Raw genomic sequence first — 19221 nt, forward strand, 5'->3', positions numbered from 1 at the left:
ATGTTCACATCCAAATCATTTATATAAATGGTGAAAAATAGTGGACCCAGCACTTCACTGGTCACAGGCCTCCAGTCTGAAAAATAATCCTCCATTATCACCCTCTGTCTTCTACCTTTGAGCCAGTTCTGTATTCAAATGGCTAGCTCTCCCTGTATTCAATAAGACCTAACCTTGCTAACCAGTCTTCCATGGGGAACCTTGTCGAACGCCTTACTGAAGTCCAGCTTTATTCCTGATGAAGGGCTTTTGCCCGAAACGTCGATTTTGCTGAAGCTCCTCGGATGCTGCCTGAACTGCTGTGCTCTTCCAGCACCATTGATCCAGAATCTGGTTTCCAGCATCTGCAGTCATTGTTTTTACCTTCCATATAGATCATGTCCACCACTCTGCCCTCATTAATCCTCCATGTTACTTCTTCAAAAAACTCAATCAAGTTTGTGAGACATGGTTTCCCATGCACAAAGTCATGTTGACTACCCCTTATCAGTCCTTGCCTTTCCAAATACATGTACATCCTGTCCCTCAGGATTCCCTCCAACAACTTGCCCACCACCGACGTCAGGCTCACTGCTGCTTGAACGTTACCGAAGGTAAGGACTGGTTTGCACTAAATCATTGAACCCTCATAAAATGCAGCAATATTGTAACTCAGCCCTTCTGTGTAACACTGTGTCACACTCTTTTCTCTGAACTTCCTCTATCATTTCTCCCCTACCTCTGATCTACTTACCCTGCTTATTTCATGCTACAATCTTCCTTTATATTGGGTTTTTAATCTCATATCAACACTTCTGTTCTCTTTTATTTGTGTTAATGTCACATACTGCTCTCTTTCCCATCCTTCCTGTCACTATCCTTTCCCTTCCCATCTTGTTCCATCCCCATATCCTGTCCTCATCCAATTCTCTTAATTTCCTGCACTGTCTCAATTCAATCACTCTCCTCCATCCCCCACCTCTCCCTTTCCTTCCCTTTCCCTCCAGGCTGGAGTTTCCAGATGGGATCAGCATACCAGTTCCACAGTTGGCGAGTCTTTGTTCTTGTCTGTGCCTTTCCTTCCGTCTTTGCGATTGTGGCCCTCAACTTCATGCCTGAGAGTCCTCGCTTCTACCTAGAGGTAACTACCACTGTTTCCCCTCTTTCACTACATGCTTGCTTACAATCCTCAGCACGACCCACAGGCACAAGGCTGGCAGAAGATTTTCATTAATTTAGAGAGCTTTACTCTGTATCTAATCCCATGCTGTCCCCATACTGAGTGTTTGATGAGGATACTGCAGAGAAGGCTTAACTCTGTTCCAAAAGCTGTGCTCTCCCTGTCCTGGAGTGTCTGATGGGGACACTGTAGAGAGCTCTTTACTTCCAGTTTAAAAAACTAAGAGTTTTACTTTCAGTTTAAAAGAGTAGACAGAATGTTTTTCTGTACGTAACCCCACGATGTACTTGTCCTGCGAGTGTTTGATGGGGACTGTGTAGAGTAAGCTTTACTTTGTTTAAAAGAGTCAAGGCAGTTTTACTCTGTATTTCACCCTGTGCTGTACCTTCCTTGACTGGAAATGAGAGTTGTATTTCCTTCATAATGTGGTGTGGAATGAGATGCTGTATGAGTCTCTGTCTTGAGTTTATTGCTGTGATATTGGAACTGCTAGTATTTGGATCCAAGTAGTTCACGCCTGGAAAGGTGTCAGCACTGCTCACATTAGAGGAACTACCCGACAGAGAGAGACAGTGACAAATCTGATTAGTCTGAAAAGTTTGCAGATTATTCCAGTAGAGTGACCTGCTCTATCTATCTTCTGACAGAATGGCAAACACGATGAGGGCTGGATGATTCTCAAACAGGTTCATGACATCAACATGAGGGCCAAAGGCTTCCCGGAACGGGTCTTCTCTGTGAGTATCTTGATTTGGTCACAACTCACTGAACTTTGAGTTAATGATAGGCTTTTCAGGTTGTGGCAAGGCTAGCTTTCTTTAATAAAGTAGTCCCTGCATAGAGATTTCCCTCCTCTCTAAATTCCAGATCATTGGATATTGATCTGCGACTGGGCTTGTATACCCTTGAGTTTAGAAGACTGAGAGGGGATCTGATTGAGACATATAAGATTATGAAAGGATTGGTCACTCTGGCAGCAGGAAACATGTTTCCGCTGATGGGTAAGTGCCGAACCAGAGGACACAGCTTAAAAATACGGGGTAGACCATTTAGGACAGAGATGAGGAATGCTCTGCCCCAGAGGGCAGTGGAGGCCCAGTCTCTGGATTAATTTAAGAAAGAGTTGGATAGAGCTCTCAAAGATAGTGGAATCAAGGGTTATGGAGATAAGGCAGGAAGAGGATACTGATTAGGAATGATCAGCCATGATCATATTGAATGGCGGTGCAGGCTCAAAGGGCTGAATGGCCTACTCCTGCACCTATTGTCTATTATTGTCTATCATGAGCAGAAGCTCTAGCTGATTTAACCTCTCTCTCTTATCCGGGGTCATTGGACAATGATCAGGACCAGGAACCCTGGCTAATTTCTCCTTGCTGTCTAACCCAGGGTTTGTGCTGCTAATCAAACAGGCCATCTTTCTTGAATGTTGTTGAACTCCTGGAGTATTGTAGCAGCTGCCCTAATCCAGAAAAAGTGCAGCCCATTCCGGAATTTGTCTTGTAGGTGCTGAAGAGTCTCAGTGAACAGTTGCAAGTTAAGTGATGATTGTTATCTGATCTGCAGATTTATTCATCTATAGTCACATTTCATATGATAAATTAAATGTGACAATTTTTCTTAAGCTTCACAATCATTTTGTTCCCTTTGAATGAAGGTTATGCTGTGGTTTGATATGTTATTCTGCGTGTCAGTTGTTAGTTTATTCACTGGTTGGCTCTCCTGCATCCTTTGCATATACATTGCCATAGAAGGTTTTGAACACTACAGTAAAGTTAATTATGAGTAGTTTTATTGAGCTGCACTATGTCTTTGCTCAATGCTGATTGTTTGTGTTTCCACAGGTAACGCACATTAAAACCCCCAAACAGCTGGATGAACTGATCGAGATCCAGTCAGATACAGGCACTTGGTACCGACGCTGGCTAGTCCGCTTCACCAACATCTTTCAGCAGGTATACATCCTCAGACATAATTATACATCATGCAGCCAGGAAGCGCATGTATCATTAGAATTTCCCTCCTATGGGGTGTGGCACACAGATAAAGGTAAAGCAGGGAAATAAGGTTGTGCATTGGATTGACAGCAACGCATTCATTCATTTACTGTCTGTTTGTGCAGGTTCGGAGCAACTTCCTGCAGTGTTTCTCAATCCAGTACCGCCGTACAACATTCCTTATGATGGCAGTTTGGTTCACAATGGCCTTTAGGTTGGTTTGTTATTCAGTCCTGGCAGACTGTGTGTTTGACGGGGTGTGGAGGAAGAAGGAGAAGGAGTTTATATCTAAATCCATGCTATACTTTTCATAGGAGTGTCTGATGGGGATGGTATAGCAGGAACTTTACTTTTGCTATGGACTAAGCCAGACCACTCAAAACATTTTTAAGCAAGCAGCTCAGACTTTAACTTTGCCATTTGTTTCAGTAAGTGTGCAGTGATAATTACCCGGATTGAGTTAGCTAGGTTGACTACTTGATTTTAAAACAGAAAGATTTATTCACAAAATTATACAATGAAACACAAAGAACCGAATAAAGAACCCCTCCAGAACTCAGCCTATCCAATTAGACTTAATTATGCTGTTCCGAATATGCACAACCCAATCACAATAAGCAAACTGCCTTTAAAAACCAGTATAAATGGAACATATGCTTACAGGTTGAAGTTGTAGGGCAGAAGAGAGAGGATTTCCACACAGTTCCCTGTTTAACTCTTCACCAGGTCAGACTGAACTAAAACTGCTCAGTTCAGCTAGAGAGCTGACCATTCCCCTTTCTTATTCCAGGTCACTTCTAAAACATGTCCACTTTGGCCTGAAGTCTCATCTGCTTACATATAAACAAAAGGCCTCTCAAAATCCTTTTCATCTCTGTGCCAAACCTGACTGATCGGAGCCTGGCCCAGTTAATTACCCCTCTGAAAAAAATCAAGGACAGAGTCTCCTTGAGCCAACGAACAACTTTTAGAGAAAAAAGGAACAAGCTTTGTGACACTTTGTATCTGATGATGTGCTGTCCCTGTCCTGACAGTGTTTGATGAGGGCAGTACAGAGAGAGCTTTACTCTGTATCAAACCTTGAGAATGTTTGATGGGAACAGTGTAGAGAAAGCTGTATTCTCTATCTAACCCCATTCTGTTCCTGCTCTGACAATATTTGATGGTACAGGTAAAGGAATCTTTACTCTGTCTCTAAACTTGTGGTGTACCTGCCCTGGCAGTGTTTGATAGGATAGGCAGAGAGCTTGACTTTTAGTTGAGAAAGGAGGCAGCTTTACTTTGTATCTATCTTGTGCTGTCCCTGTCCTGGGAGTGTTTGATAGGGACAGCATCAAGGTAGCTTTACTTTCAGTTTAAAAGAGGAGTTTATTCTGTTGTTAATGTCCTGGGAGTATTTGAGAAGTGTAGAATGAGCTTTATTCTGTATCTGACCCCATGCTTTCCCCATCCTGTGAGTGTATGTTGTTTCTGGGGAGTAGGGGTGCAGGAGGGAGATAGTATAAAGGGTGTTTTAGTGTAACTAACCCTGTGCCTTACCCGAATTGTGAGTGTTGACTGGGACAGTGTTAAGGAAGATTTATTTCTATTTATTTATAGTTTTAAAAAGTAGAGGTAGCTTCACTATTTATCTAATCTTGTGCTGTCCCTGTTCCGAGAGGGTTTGACAGGGGAGAGTGTAGAGGTAGCTTTACTCTGTATCTCACCCTGTGCTATCACTGTCCCAGGAGTGTTTGATGGGGACAGTGTCAAGGGAACTTTACTTTCAGTTTAAAATAGTAGAGAGAGTTTCTTCTGCATATAACCCCATACTGTGTCTATTCTGGGAGTGTTTGGATGGGGAAAGCATAGGATGAATTTACTCCATATCTAACCTGCACTATACTTGTTCTGGGTGAGGTTGATTGGAACAATGTAGAGAAAGCTTTTACTCTGTAACCAAACTGATGTTTCTGAAATACAATCGGAGTGTGGTTGCCACACAACCTTCTGATATAAGCTCTGTGTTCTTCAGTTACTATGGTCTGACAGTGTGGTTCCCGGACATGATCAAACATTTGCAGATGATGGAGTACTCCTCACGCACTAAAGTCTTCTACAAGGAGAAGGTTGAACATTTCACCTTTAACTTTACACTTGAAAATCAAATTCACAAGAATGGTGATTACTACAACGACAAGTGAGTGCCCACAAAATTACATAAAAGACACGGAGAGTCCTAGGTGTAATATTAGAGTCTTAATGGAAGAACAACCTTCCCTATAGCTGTGGGCACGGGTTGTCTTCCAGACGGATCCACTCCGAGGGACAGGGAAAGCAATGGAGTTGAGCAGGCATCACACTCCACCTAATGTTATGGCCTCACCAGATGTGAAGCTGGGAATCAGATTGGAAACTCTAGTTGATCTCTATGTGAGCTGAGATTAGAGATCAGATGTTCCCAGTCCTTACGGTGTGGATTATCTTACCATTCATTTACACATTGCGGATCTGTTTGACATTACCTGTCTATGCTTGGTTTGGTATGAAAATCTTAAAACTGTCCTTTCAGGGCAAGGCTTCAAAAGTCCATCTTACAACCCCCATGCAGGGTCTGTGAGCTGGAATTTAGGGGTCACAAGCTCAGAGGCAGCTAGGCTGCAATGTTGCTTGGGATCCCTCACTCACACCAAGGTCTTGTCTCTCACTCTCCCTATGCTCACAGAGGAGTTAGAACAATTTTCATGCTGAAAGCACAGCATTAAGAGATAATTATGATATTATTTTCTTGTTATCTTGGACAGATTTATTGGGATGAAGCTGAAATCAGTGATATTCGAGGACTCCCTGTTTGAAGAATGTTATTTTGAAGACATTACCTCGAGTAACAGTTTCTTCAAGAACTGCACCTTTATCTCAACACTCTTCTACAATACAGGTTTACTAGCTGCATGTCTTGTGCTTGTTACTACCAACTCCTCTCACTTCCACTCCATGTAACTGTGTTAAATGGTGAGAGCTTGTTTGTATTATCAAGGGGAACCTATGGGCATCTGTCAGAAAGTAGGCTGTCTGAAGCTCTTCCCAATATTAATTGGAACAGCGTGCTATGGACAGTGTCTCTGAGTGGACTCACTGTGCTTGAATGGGGAATATATGTATGTTCGGGGCTGGAAGTTTAATTAGAGGATCTGCTCCTGATTAGTACTCAGATGTAGGGTGAAGTGGGGGAACTGGATTGTCAGTTGTCTGGAGAGTTAGAATGTCCTTGCGATGTCATGCTGATGAACTGTTATTGTTTATACAGATTTCTTTGACTATAAGTTGATGGGCTGCCGTCTGATAAACAGTACGTTCTTGCACAGTAAGGAGGGCTGTCAGCTTGACTTCAGCGATGATAACAATGCCTACATGATCTACTTTGTTAGCTTCCTGGGATCTCTAGCTGTACTGCCTGGAAACATAGTGTCTGCTCTTCTCTTGGACAAGATCGGTCGGCTTAGGATGCTGGGTGAGTGGCAGCAGTAGTAAATGAGGTATATGGAATTGTGTCTCATTCTTCAGGGCTCCAGATGTTTTGATTGATGTGTAAGTGCCTCCTTACACCTTACTGCTAGCCCTGTCCTAGCCAGTCAAGTTATACCATATAACTGTGCCATACCATAATCCAGATGATAGATTTTCTTGAGCTTTGTAGTGTGTAATAACTTTTCTCTCTCTAATCTTTTTTCCCCCTACCGCTAGCTGGCTCCAGCACACTCTCCTGCATCAGCTGTTTCTTTGTGTCCTTTGGTAATAATGAGTCTGCAATGATCGCACTGCTCTGTCTATTCGGGGGAGTCAGCATTGCTTCATGGAACGCACTCGATGTCATTACAGTGGAGCTCTATCCATCTGATAAGCGGTATGAGTCAGTCTCTTGCAAGGGTGCTGGTTTCCTGGTAATGTTACCTTTACCTTTTCTTTGTCAACCATGGGCTGCACCCCTCCCTTGGATTGGTTTAGCTCAGTTGTCTGGATAGCTGGTTTGTGAAGCGTATGATGCCAATAGCGTGGGTTCAATTCCCATCACTGGCTGAGGTTACCCTGAAGGACTCTCCCCTTACCTGAGGTATGGTGGCCCTCATGTTAAATCACCACCAGTCTTCTCTCTCTCTAATGAGACAGCAAAGTTGTTGGTACATGTGTTTAAGTTTCTGTATCTTCTGCCTGATGGAGAGGTTGGAAGAGAGCATTACCAGGGTGGGAGGAATCTTTGATGTTGGCAGCCTTTCCACAGCAATAAGAAGTGTTGATGGAGTCCACGGGTGGGAGGTTGGTTTTCGTGATGGTTCGAGCTGTGTTGATTCTGTTTTCTTTTGCCCTGTTTTCTGTTAATTAAATCAGTGTTTTTTTTTATTCTGCTAGGACCACAGCCTTCGGATTTCTCAATGCTCTGTGTAAGCTGGCGGCCGTACTGGGCATCAGTATATTCCAATCCTTTGTGGGGGTCACCAGAGCAGTGCCCATCATATTGGCCTCTGTTGCCCTGGCATTGGGCAGTTACCTGGCTCTAAAACTCCCAGAGACTCGTGGCCAGGTGCTGCAGTGAGTCTGGCTTCAGCCAGAGCCCCTGTAGATGTAGACACTGTGACTCATCTTCCTCCGTTCTTTCATATTGTTTTTGTATGTTTTCCCATGTGGACAAGAAATGAAACTCTATAGAACTCATTACCAACTCCTGCAGATGTAAATAAACCCTTCTGGTATTTGTGTACACAAATCTCACTGTACAGACCACAGTGGTACAAGGTGTAGGAGGAGCACAGAACCCATAGAGTAGAATAACCTGACAACCCCCAGAGCACAAATCATCTGCCATGTAAGCTCAGGAATGGCAGTGTTATGTATGTATTTCCTGGATTATTCTCAAAGTGTAAATACTGTGTGGTTGAGATTCCAGGCTCAATCCTGAGGCATAGTTTGCTAGGCCCTAATCATGTGATCTGTACAGTGATCCAATTTTTCATTTACTGGTATGAGGCAGAGTTTGTGCAATTTTTAGTGTAGCTGTCCAGAGTAACCTTACCCAGTTAGATTCAATACAATAATCAAGTCCGAGGGTGAAGCACAGGGCTGTTGGGTACGATGGGGAAGCACAGGGAGAATTTATTCCTTCCAATTTGAAACTGGTGATTACTGGAGAGTATGTGTGTGTGTGTGAGAGAGATGTGTTGAAGGGCAAAGGAGTAAAGGGTTGTGGCTGGCTTGGTGTGCGGGAAGTGATAGAATCATCACAGTCACTGGTTAATTCCTAACCAGACCCAATTAATGAACCTAAGCACACTAACTGAGCCCTTTGAGTCTGGTCATCATTTACAAATGAAATATTAAAATCAGAATCTAATTACAAGTTGAAACTCCTTTCCCTTTTCCATCCCTCACTCCTTGTCTCCCTTTCCTGTACCTGTCTCGACCCATGGTGCTCACTTAACAGTAGGCCGATGTGGTGACAATCAGTGGCTCTGTGGCTGTTGTAAGGAGTGATCCATTGTCAATCGCCAAATATTTTTCTACTCTGCGTCTCGTTTTAATTCTCTGGTGAGAGGTTTGTTCAGACTTGTGAATGCTATAGATTTAGAAACTAGTATGTGTGAGCGTGTAACTGTTTTTGTGCAGTTGTGCGACTATTCCTTGCTGCCTTGTTGTCTGTCTGTGTAAAACCCGGTGATAGATGGAGGTTATCTGTATAGTTTCAGATATAATAGAGTACAATTGTAGTGTGTCTGAATTTTAGCTGTTTTGTATTATATTTAAAGAAAGAGGCCTCTCAATGGCAAAGATCTACTCCAAGCTGTAACAAAATAAATAAAGAACTGTGGACCATCCATTGCTGGCTATGCCCCTTATCTTAATTGTTTTGGATTGCCTTTGACCTATCTTACCCGAGGAGCTACAGTTACTTTAACACTCAGGATCGTGAAGAGAAAAATCAAGTCAGTCTCCTGCACTCTAACTGGACACTGGATGAAAATGGGTTGAGGACCCAACAGTCAAACCTTACCAACACACTGTTTTGATTCACACATTTGGATCACCACCCAGGGAGGAAGTTCAATGCTCAAGAAGCTTTTATGAGGCAGCTGTGTCACTTTAAGAAACTAGAGAACCTGAGATTAGTGAGGTCTTCAAAACTACAAGGGATTTCAACAGAGTATATGGGGGAAAACAAGCAGAAGACCCAGAAACCAAAGGACACAAATTTAAAAGTGAAAGGGGAGATGACTTTCATGCGGTCAGTTGTTGTAATCTGCCTGGACGAGCAGATTTACAAATAATATTTTAAAGGAAATTGAATAAATCCTTAAAATGGTAGGTTTGCAGGACTTGGGGAGAGTATGACAAATCGAACAATTCTTTCTAACAACTAGTATAGGAGTGATGAGCTAAATGGATGCTTTCTGTTCTGATTTATTTCACATGATAGAGATAATTGAAATTGCAAGGCAAACAAATTTATTTTCTTGATCAATTGCCATATTTAAAGCAGCACATGACCAAAGTCTTGCCTTGTTGGAACATTTCAGCAGTGTGTAATATGACAGTGACTCCTGTCTGAATCAGTCCTTTTGTCCTGGGGCTTGCATAACCTACTCAGAGCCCTTCAGTCTTTTGAAAGTGCTTCCAGTTTGACTGCCACATTCGGGTCATGTTTGGACCCTCCCAGACATGCCGGGCTCCTGTCGAAGTGAGGCTCAGCTCCCCACTGCCGGGGTGTCTTGGCCTGGATTGAAAGGGCGTGGATCCTGGTTGCCAGCTCCTCCTTCAGAATGTCGTTGACCATCCGGTGTCTCTGGAGCAAAGGCATCCCTTCAAATCTCTCACTCACCACCACCACCTTAAAGTGGGTCTCTGAGCCAGAAGGCACCGCATGCATGTAGCTCTCATTGATGACCTGCAAGTGTGTGGGTGTCAGTCTCTGCTCCAGTTTTAGGTGAATGGCACTCGTCACTGGCCCATCCATGGCATGAGTTGCTGAGGTCATTATCACTGCTCTTGAGCTAAGGGCGGGCACAGATCGGAGCAGCTTCAGCAGGGTGCTCATCCAAGCTGCTGTTATCACCTGCCAACTGAAGTAGTAAAGCTGGTTAGTGATCCCAGGGAAATGATTGAGGTTAGCGCAAGAGGTGAACATTCATATTCCACACAGCCTCCTTGAGATTACCGAATCACCACAATAGATTATGTAGTAACCAAGAAAGAGAAGTTAAATATACTCCCCGCCATCCCTTTTCAAAGAGATTAAATTTGGGGTAGGCAATACTGTAAATGCCAACTTGAAAGAATAAAAATTCTTGGACACACCACTCAGCGCAAAGATTGGAGAGGGCAACATAGGTGTTTTAAATATGTATCAGTCAACATTTCTACTATTACAAGAAAGTGTGCACCAGGAAAGGGCAGGGGACAATTGATAAGAGTCGTGCTGTCAGCTACTTGAGAAATATGAAAAGGCACTGAAATGATGCACTATGCAGGGAGAGGAACAACAATTGTTGGAGGAGCAAGAAACAGACTGTCTGACAGTGCGGCGCTCCCTCAGCACTGACCCTCCGACAGTGCGGCACTCCCTCAGCACTGACCCCCGACAGTGCCCATTCCCTCAGCACTGACCCTCCGACAGTGCAGCACTACCTCAGCACTGAGCCTCCGACAGTGCGGCGCTCCCTCAGCACTGAGCCTCCGACAGTGCGCGCTCCCTCAGCACTGACCCTCCGACAGTGCGGCGCTCCCTCAGCACTGACCCTCCGACAGTGCGGCGCTCCCTCAGCACTGAGCCTCCGACAGTGCGGGCTCCCTCAGCACTGACCCTCCGACAGTGCGGCGCTCCCTCAGCACTGACCCTCCGACAGTGCGGCGCTCCCTCAGCACTGACCCTCCGACAGTGCGGCGCTCCCTCAGCACTGACCCTCCGACAGTGCGGCGCTCCCTCAGCACTGACCCTCCGACAGTGCGGCGCTCCCTCAGCACTGACCCTCCGACAGTGCGGCGCTCCCTCAGCACTGACCCTCCGACAGTGCGGCGCTCCCTCAGCACTGACCCTCCGACAGTGCGGCGCTCCCTCAGCACTGACCCTCCGACAGTGCGGCGCTCCCTCAGCACTGACCCTCCCACAGTGCGGCACTCCCTCAGCACTGACCCTCCCACAGTGCGGCACTCCCTCAGCACTGACCCTCCCACAGTGCGGCACTCCTTCAGCACTGACCCTCCCACAGTGCGGCACTCCCTCAGCACTGACCCTCCCACAGTGCGGCACTCCCTCAGCACTGACCCTCCCACAGTGCGGCACTCCCTCAGCACTGACCCTCCGACAGTGCGGCACTCCCTCAGCACTGACCCTCCGACAGTGCGGCACTCCCTCCGCACTGACCCTCCGACAGTGCGGCACTCCCTCAGCACTGACCCTCCGACAGTGCGGCACTCCCTCAGCACTGACCCTCCGACAGCGCGGCACTCCCTCAGCACTGACCCTCCGACAGTGCCCACTCCCTCAGCACTGACCCTCCGACAGTGCGGCACTCCCGCAGCACTGACCCTCCCACAGTGCGGCACTCCCTCAGCACTGACCCACTGACAGTGCGGCACTCCCTCAGCACTGACCCTCCGACAGTGTCGCACTCCCTCAGCACTGACCCTCCGACAGTGTCGCACTCCCTCAGCACTGACCCTCCGACAGTGCGGCACTCCCTCAGCACTGACCCTCCGACAGTGCGGCACTCCCTCAGCACTGACCCTCCGACAGTGCGGCACTCCCTCAGCACTGACCCTCCGACAGTGCGGCACTCCCTCAGCACTGACCCTCCGACAGTGCGGCACTCCCTCAGCACTGACCCTCCGACAGTGCGGCACTCCCTCAGCACTGACCCTCCGACAGTGCGGCACTCCCTCAGCACTGACCCTCCGACAGTGCCCACTCCCTCAGCACTGACCCTCCGACAATGCGACACTCCCTCAGCACTGACCCTCCGACAATGCGACACTCCCTCAGCACTGATCCTCCGACAGTGCCCACTCCCTCAGCACTGACCCTCCGACAGTGCCCACTCCCTCTGCACTGACCCTCCGACAGTGCGGCACTCCCTCAGCACTGACCCTCCGACAGTGCCCACTCCCTCAGCAATGACCCTCCGACAGTGCCCACTCCCTCAGCACTGACCCTCCAACAGTGCCCACTCCCTCAGCACTGACCCTCCAACAGTGCCCACTCCCTCTGCACTGACCCTCCGACAGTGCCCACTCCCTCAGCACTGACCCTCCGACAATGCGACACTCCCTCAGCACTGACCCTCCGACAGTGCCCACTCCCTCAGCACTGACCCTCCGACAGTGCGGCACTCCCTCAGCACAGACCCTCCGACAGTGCGGCACTCCCTCAGCACTGACCCTCCGACAGTGCGGTACTCCCTCAGCACAGACCCTCCGACAGTGCGGCACTCCCTCAGCACAGACCCTCCGACAGTGCGGTACTCCCTCAGCACAGACCCTCCGACAGTGCGGTACTCCCTCAGCACAGACCCTCCGACAGTGCGGCACTCCCTCAGCACTGACCCTCCGACAGTGCGGCACTCCCTCAGCACTAACCCTCCGACAGTGCGGTACGCTTTATCCTACCTCGGCTACTGGTTAGGAAGGATCCGGTGACCGGGTGAAAATGCAATGACAGAGCGGCCGGTGAAGATACTGGGCTCGGGCTCAGGCTCAGGCTCAGGTTCAGGCCCGGGCCCTCTCTGTGACGCGCGAGCCCGGCCAACTGTCAACCAACGGCTCCGACCCGCATGCGGCCAGCGCGCCTGCGCACATGGGCGCGCGGCTCGGCGGGAGTTGTTGTCCCAGTGGTGTTGTGTCAGAGCACGCATGCGCACTCTCCTTCGCTCGCCGTCCCGCCGCAGCTGGCAACTCAGTGCGCATGCGTGAAGGCGGGAAAGCGGGCGACCAAATGAAAGCCCCAGGGTGTCTGTTTGAAGAGTAATTGGGAGATGCCAGTGTTGGACTGGGGTGTGTAAAGTTAAAAATCACACAACACCCTGTCTATGCCAGGATGCTTAGATTGATTCTAATCTAAAAAGTGAGATAACAGAGTTTTACATAAATTCATGCAGTTTTTGAGCTCAGAGTTCTACATGAATGTATGCAGTTTTTGAGCAAAGTGCACTGTAACTCTGCAAGTACAAATTCACCCCACAAAATATATGTGTGCATGTGGGTCTTTGTCTGTGTCTGTCTGGGGTGGGGGTTGTGAGTGTGAGAAAGTGTGTGTGTAGTGAGTGCAGAGTGTCTTAAGTCTGTGAGGGGGTGCATGTGTGAGTGTGTGTGTCTATAAGGGTGTGTGTGGGTGTCTGTGTGTGCGTCTGTGTGTACCTGTGTCCGTGTGTATGTGAGAGTGTGTGTGTGTGTAGTGCAATGGTGATCACCTGTAATGTGACATGAACCCAAGGTCCCAGTTGAGGCCCTCCCTATGGGTACCGAACTTAGCTATCAGCCTCTGCTCGGCCACTTTCCTCTGCTGCCTGTCCCGAAGTCCACCTTGGAGGATGGTCACCCGACGGTCCGAGGCTGAATGTCCTGGACCACTGAAGTGTTCCCCAACGGGGAGGGAACCCTCCTGTCTGTTGATTGTTGTGCGGTGCTCATTCATCCGTTGTCGTAGCCTTTGCTCGGTTTCCCCAATGTACCATGCCTCCGGGCATCCTTGCCTGCAACGTATAAGATAGACAACGTTGGCTGAGTCACACAAGTACCTGCCACGTACAAGGTGGGCGGTGTTCCCACGTGTAATAGTGGTATCTATGTCCACAGTCTGACACGTCTTGCAGTATCCACTGTGACAGGGTTGTATGGAGTTGTCCTGAGAGCCGGGCAGCTTGCTACGAACAACAATCTGTTTGAGGTTTGGCGGTTGTTTAAGACAGAGAACACAGGGGTCCAACACCTTCAACATATTGTCTAGCTATCACCATTGTTAACAGCTAACCCGAGAATGGAATATTTTTAAAAAAAGGTTTTGTGATTTACACGTGAAAGAAGTGAAACTATCACTGTGTTCTAACAGATGAAAGACTTAACAATCAATTTTTCAATGTTTAATTTCAGTTACATCACACTAAATTTTTGCTATAAATTCTGTGTTAGAATCGAACCCTCCACTACCACCTGATGAAGGAGAGCCGCTCCGAAAGCTAGTGTGCTTCCAATTAAACCTGTTGGAGTACAACCTGGTGTTGTGTGATTTTTAACTTTGTTAAAGACTCGAGGAGGAAGCATGTCAAATGGATGGCTCTATGGCTGTTCATCTCAATAATAACTATACACACACCCTCTCACAGACTTATATAACTTTACGCTCACACACATACACATACTCTCACAGACAACATGGTTCCTTCCCCCCCCCCCCCCCCCGACCAAAAACCACACAGACACATACATACAGAAATAAGTTTGTGGGGTGAATCTGTACTTGCAAAGTTATATTTTACTTTGCTCAAAATCTGCATGAATCCATGTAAGAGTCTGTAAATCCGTTTTTTAGATTAGAATCTGATTGACCAGGAGGGAGAGTTTTGGATTCTTGGATAATTGGGGCTCTTTCTGGGGTAGGTGGGATCTGTACAAGCAGGATGGTCTTCATCTGAACCAGAGGGGTACCAATATCCTGGGGGGAAATTCGCTAAGGCTACTGGGGTGGGTTTAAACTAATCCAGCAGGGGGATGGGAACCAAAATTGTAGTTCGAGTATAGAAAAGGTTGAGAATAGGGAGGTCCAAAATCAAGTTTCAGGGACGCAAGATGGCACCGGCAAGCAAGAAATTGGTTTGAAGTGTGTCTACTTCAACGCCGGGAGCATCCAGAATAAGGTGGGTGAACTTGCAGCATGGGTGTTGGTACCTGGGACTTCGATGTTGTGGCCATTTCAGAGATATGATTAGAGCAGGGACAGGAATGGTAGTTGCAGGTTCCAGGATTTAGATGTTTCAGTAAGAACAGAGAAGATGGTAAAAGAGGGGGAGGTGTGGCAGTTAGTCAAGGACAATATAACAGTTGCGGAAAGGATGTTTGGGGACTCGTCAACTGAGGTAGTATGGGCTGAAGTTACAAACAGGAAAGGAGAGGTCCCCCTGTTGGGAGTTTTCTATAGGCCTCCGAATAGTTCCAGAGGTGTAGAGGAAAGGATAGCAAAGATGATTCTTGATAGGAGTGAGAGAGAGACAGGTTAGTTGTCACGGGGGACGTCAACTTTCCAAATATTGACTGGGAACACTATACTACGAGTACTTTAGATGGGTCAGTTTTTGTCCAGTGTGTGCAGGAGGGCTTCCTGACACAGTATGTAGACAGGCCTACAAGGGGCGAAGCCACATTAGATTTGGTACTGGGTAATGAACCTGGCCAGGTGTTAGACTTGGAAGTAGGTGAGCACTTTGGTGATAGCGATCACAATTCTGTTATGTTTACGTTAGCGATGGAAAGGGATAGGTGTACACCACAGGACAAGAGTTACAGCTGGGGGAAAGGCAATTACAATGCGATTAGGCAAGATTTAGGAAGCATAGGATGGGGAAGGAAACTGCAGGGGATAGGCATATTAGAAATGTGGAGCTTATTCAAGGGAAAGCTACTGTGTGTCCTAGATAAGTATGTACCTGTCAGGCAGGGAGGAAGCTGTAGAGCGTGCGAGCTGTGGTTTACAAAGGAAGTGGAATCTCTGGTCAAGAGGAAGAAGAAGGCTTATGTTAGGATGAGATGTGAAGGCTCAGTTAGGGCGCTTGAGGGTTACAAGGCAGACAGGAAAGACCTAAAGAGAGAGCTCAGAAGAGCCAGGAGGAGCCATGAGAAGCTGTTGGCGGATAGGATCAGGGTAAACCCTAAGGCTTTCTATAGGTATTTAAGGAATAAATGAATGACAAGAGTAAGATTAGGGCCAATCAAGGATAGTAGTGGGAAGTTGTGTGTGGTGTCAGAGGAGATAGGGGAAGCACTAATATTTTTCAACAGTATTCACTCTAGAAAACGACAATGTTGTCAAGGAGAATACTGAGATACAGGCTACTAGACTGGGTGTGATTGAGGTTCACAAGGAAGAGGTATTAGAAATCCTGCAGAGTGTGAAAATAGATAAGTCCCCTGGGCTGGATGGGATTTATCCTAGGATCCTCTGGGAAGCCAGGGAGGAGATTGCCGAGCCTTTGGTATTGATCTTTAAATCGTCATTGTCTACAGGAATAGTGCCAGAAGATTGGAGGATAGCAAATGTGGTTCCCCTGTTCAAGAAGGGGAGTAGAGACAACCCTGGTAATTATAGACCAATGAGCCTTACTTCAGTTGGTTGGAAAAGGTTATAAGAGATAGGAATTATTATCATCTAGAAAAGAATAATTTGACTAGAGATAGTCAGCACAGTTTTGTGAAGGGTAGGTCGTGCCTCACAAACCTTATTGAGTTCTTTGAGAAGGTGACCAAACAGGTAGATGAGAGTAAACCGATTGATGTGGTGTATATGGATTTCAGCAAGGCATTCGATAAGGTTCCCCACAGTAGGCTATTGTACAAAATGCAGAGGAATGGGATTGTGGGAGATATAGCAGTTTGGATCAGTAATTGGCTTGCTGAAAGAAGACAGAGGGTGGTGGTTGATGGGAAATGTTCATCCTGGAGTCCAGTTACCCAGTGGTGTACCGCAAGGGATAGTGTTGGGTCTACTGCTGTTCGTCAGTTTTATAAACGACCTGGATGAGGGCGTAGAACGGTGGGTTAGTAAATTTGTAGACGACACTAAGGTCGGTGGAGAAGTGGATAGTGACGAAGGATGTTGTAGGTTACAGAGAGACATAGATAAGCTGCAGAGCTGGGCTGAGAGGTGGCAAATGGAGTTTAATGCGGACAAGTGTGAGGTGATTCACTTTGGTTGGAGTAACCGGAATGCAAAGTACTGGGCTAATGGTAAGATTCTTGGTAGTGTAGATGAGCAGAGAGATCTCGGTGTCCATGTACACAGATCCTTGAAAGTTGCCACCCAGGTTGACAGGGTTATTAAGAAGGCATACAGTGTTTTAGCTTTTATTAATAGAGGGATTGAGTTCCGGAACCATCAGGTTATGCTATAGCTGTACAAAACTCTGGTGCGGCCGCACTTGGAGTATTGTATACAGTTCTAGTTACCACATTATAAGAAGGATGTGGAAGCTTTGGAAAGGGTGCAGAGGAGATTTACTAGGATGTTGCCTGGTATGGAGGGAAGGTCTTACAATGAAAGGCTGAGGGACTTGAGACTGTTTTTGTTAGAGAGAAGAAGGTTGAGAGGTGACTTAATAGAGACATATAAGATAATCAGAGGGTTAGATAGGGTGGACAGGGAGAGCCGTTTTCCAAGAATGGTGACGGCGAGCACGAGGGGGCATAGCTTTAAATTGAGGGGTGATAGATATAGGACAGATGCCAGAGGTAGTTTCTTTACTCAGAGAGTAGAAAGGGTATGGAATGCTTTGCCTGCAACGGTAGTAGATTCGCCAACTTTAAGTACACTTAAGTCGTCATTGGACAAGCATATGGATGTACGTGGAATAGTGTAGGTTAGATGGGCTTCAGATTGGTATGACAGGTCGGCACAACATCAAGGGCCGAAGGGCCTGTACTGCGCTGTAATGTTCTATGTTCTATGAGCATTGTGGCACAGACAGTCTCATACAGGGAAGCTCACACCATCAATACTTTATCTGGGCCAACATGTTAATGTTCACTTGAGAATGTAACTTTTAAAAAAGTTTTGCAATTTACATATGTTGGAGAAATTTGCCCAATAGGTTAGAGATCACAAAACACAGCTCAAAGTGAAACTGACAAACAATGTATTGCAAAGCGATATCGCTGGAAGAGAAACAGACGAGGCTGACACAGAACTGACAGTCTGTACAGGTAGATCAGATTTCTCTTCCTAGAGTTGAGGATGAGACCAGTTTTATAATAATGCTGCACATTGACACTGATTAAGAAATGGGAAACTACAATGGATCTGCAAATGGAATAATCTAATTGCAAGGATGCTAATTGGAAAACAAATATCAGATGAATATCCTGTTTCTTCACACAATGCAACATCCTGACAGTATCGATGGTTCCATTCATCTTCACAGGCAGGTGTTAATGTCTCCTCTGAAGTGGTGAGGTGCTTCCATCATTCTGGAGCATGTCCTTGCTGGTGCCTCTTTGTCTGACCTGCTCTTTGTGTGGCTTTGGTATTGCTGGGTTGTGAAACTGCCCTTGGGGCTTTGAGATATTTGTGGTGCTCTGTCATTGTTAGCGGGAGCTTGAAGTGTATTACTTTGTCTGCGTGGGCTGTCTGATTTGGCTTGGGAGCTGCTGGGAATTCTGGGTGTTTTTGGTTCGGTTTGGCCAATTTTGCTTTTGTGGGCCTATCGTGGGTTAGCAAGTCTTTTCCCACAACATATGAAAGAACTGAAACCAACATGGTCATTCTAACAGATGAGAGACTTAACAAACAATCCAGGTCTTTTTCAATATACATCACACTAAACGTTTGCTTTACAATCCTATACTCCACAACCACCTGATGAAGGAGCAGTGCTCCGAAAGCTAGTGCTTCCAATTAAACCTGTTGGACTATAACCTGGTGGAATGTAATTTTTAATTTTGTATACCGTTTTGGATACTGTTGGGATGAGGAGGTGGGAGGGGCAACTTACCAGGGGTAAGAAATAGGGTACAGGTCTCTGGCACAGAGTCTTTCCCTTAATCAGAAGGGAATGGGGGAGATGCGCAGAGCACTAGTCATTGGTGACTCCATAGTTAGGGGGACAGATAGGAGGTTCTGTGGGAATGAGAGAGGGAGAGAGAGACGGTCAACGTGTTGTCTCCCAGGTGCCAGTGTTTGTGATATCTCAGATCGTGTTTTCGGATCCTTGAGGTGTAGGGTGAGCAGCCCCAAGTCGTGGTTCACATTGGAACCAATGACATAGGTAGGAAAAGGATGGGGACTTAAGGCAGAAATTCAGGGAGCTAAGGTGGAAGCTAGAACAAACAGAGTTGTTATCT

General features: G+C 46.6%; 2 protein-coding genes across 2 annotated transcripts in view; one reads left to right on the top strand and one right to left on the bottom strand.

Moving 5' to 3' along the window:
- Positions 1–7726, top strand: part of sv2a (synaptic vesicle glycoprotein 2A) — a 29600-nt gene extending 21874 nt beyond the window's left edge. The window contains exons 5-13 of the mRNA XM_043684029.2: positions 987–1120; positions 1807–1896; positions 3004–3114; positions 3282–3370; positions 5171–5335; positions 5940–6073; positions 6443–6646; positions 6880–7039; positions 7543–7726. Of these exons, the coding sequence (XP_043539964.2) occupies positions 987–1120; positions 1807–1896; positions 3004–3114; positions 3282–3370; positions 5171–5335; positions 5940–6073; positions 6443–6646; positions 6880–7039; positions 7543–7726 (1271 nt within the window). The remainder of the gene's footprint in view (positions 1–986; positions 1121–1806; positions 1897–3003; positions 3115–3281; positions 3371–5170; positions 5336–5939; positions 6074–6442; positions 6647–6879; positions 7040–7542) is intronic.
- Positions 7727–9569: 1843 nt separating this feature from the next.
- On the bottom strand, positions 9570–12943 carry bola1 (bolA family member 1). The gene is made up of 2 exons (XM_087985174.1): positions 12787–12943; positions 9570–10244 (listed from the first exon to the last, which is right to left on the bottom strand). The coding sequence occupies exon 2, from the start codon at positions 10217–10219 to the stop codon at positions 9779–9781; it is 441 nt and encodes a 146-aa protein (XP_087841300.1). The 5' UTR covers positions 10220–10244; positions 12787–12943; the 3' UTR covers positions 9570–9778.
- Between the last annotated feature and the right edge of the window lie 6278 nt (positions 12944–19221).

Source organism: Chiloscyllium plagiosum, unplaced genomic scaffold (genome assembly GCF_037043375.1).
Source record: "Chiloscyllium plagiosum isolate Xiang-an unplaced genomic scaffold, Cpla_swu_hap1 HiC_scaffold_50, whole genome shotgun sequence".
Lineage (NCBI taxonomy): Eukaryota > Metazoa > Chordata > Chondrichthyes > Orectolobiformes > Hemiscylliidae > Chiloscyllium > Chiloscyllium plagiosum.

Excerpts from the sequence above, each read along its gene's own strand:
- bola1 (XM_087985174.1), bottom strand. The coding sequence starts at position 10,219 with ATGAGCACCCTGCTGAAGCTGCTCCGATCTGTGCCCGCCCTTAGCTCA.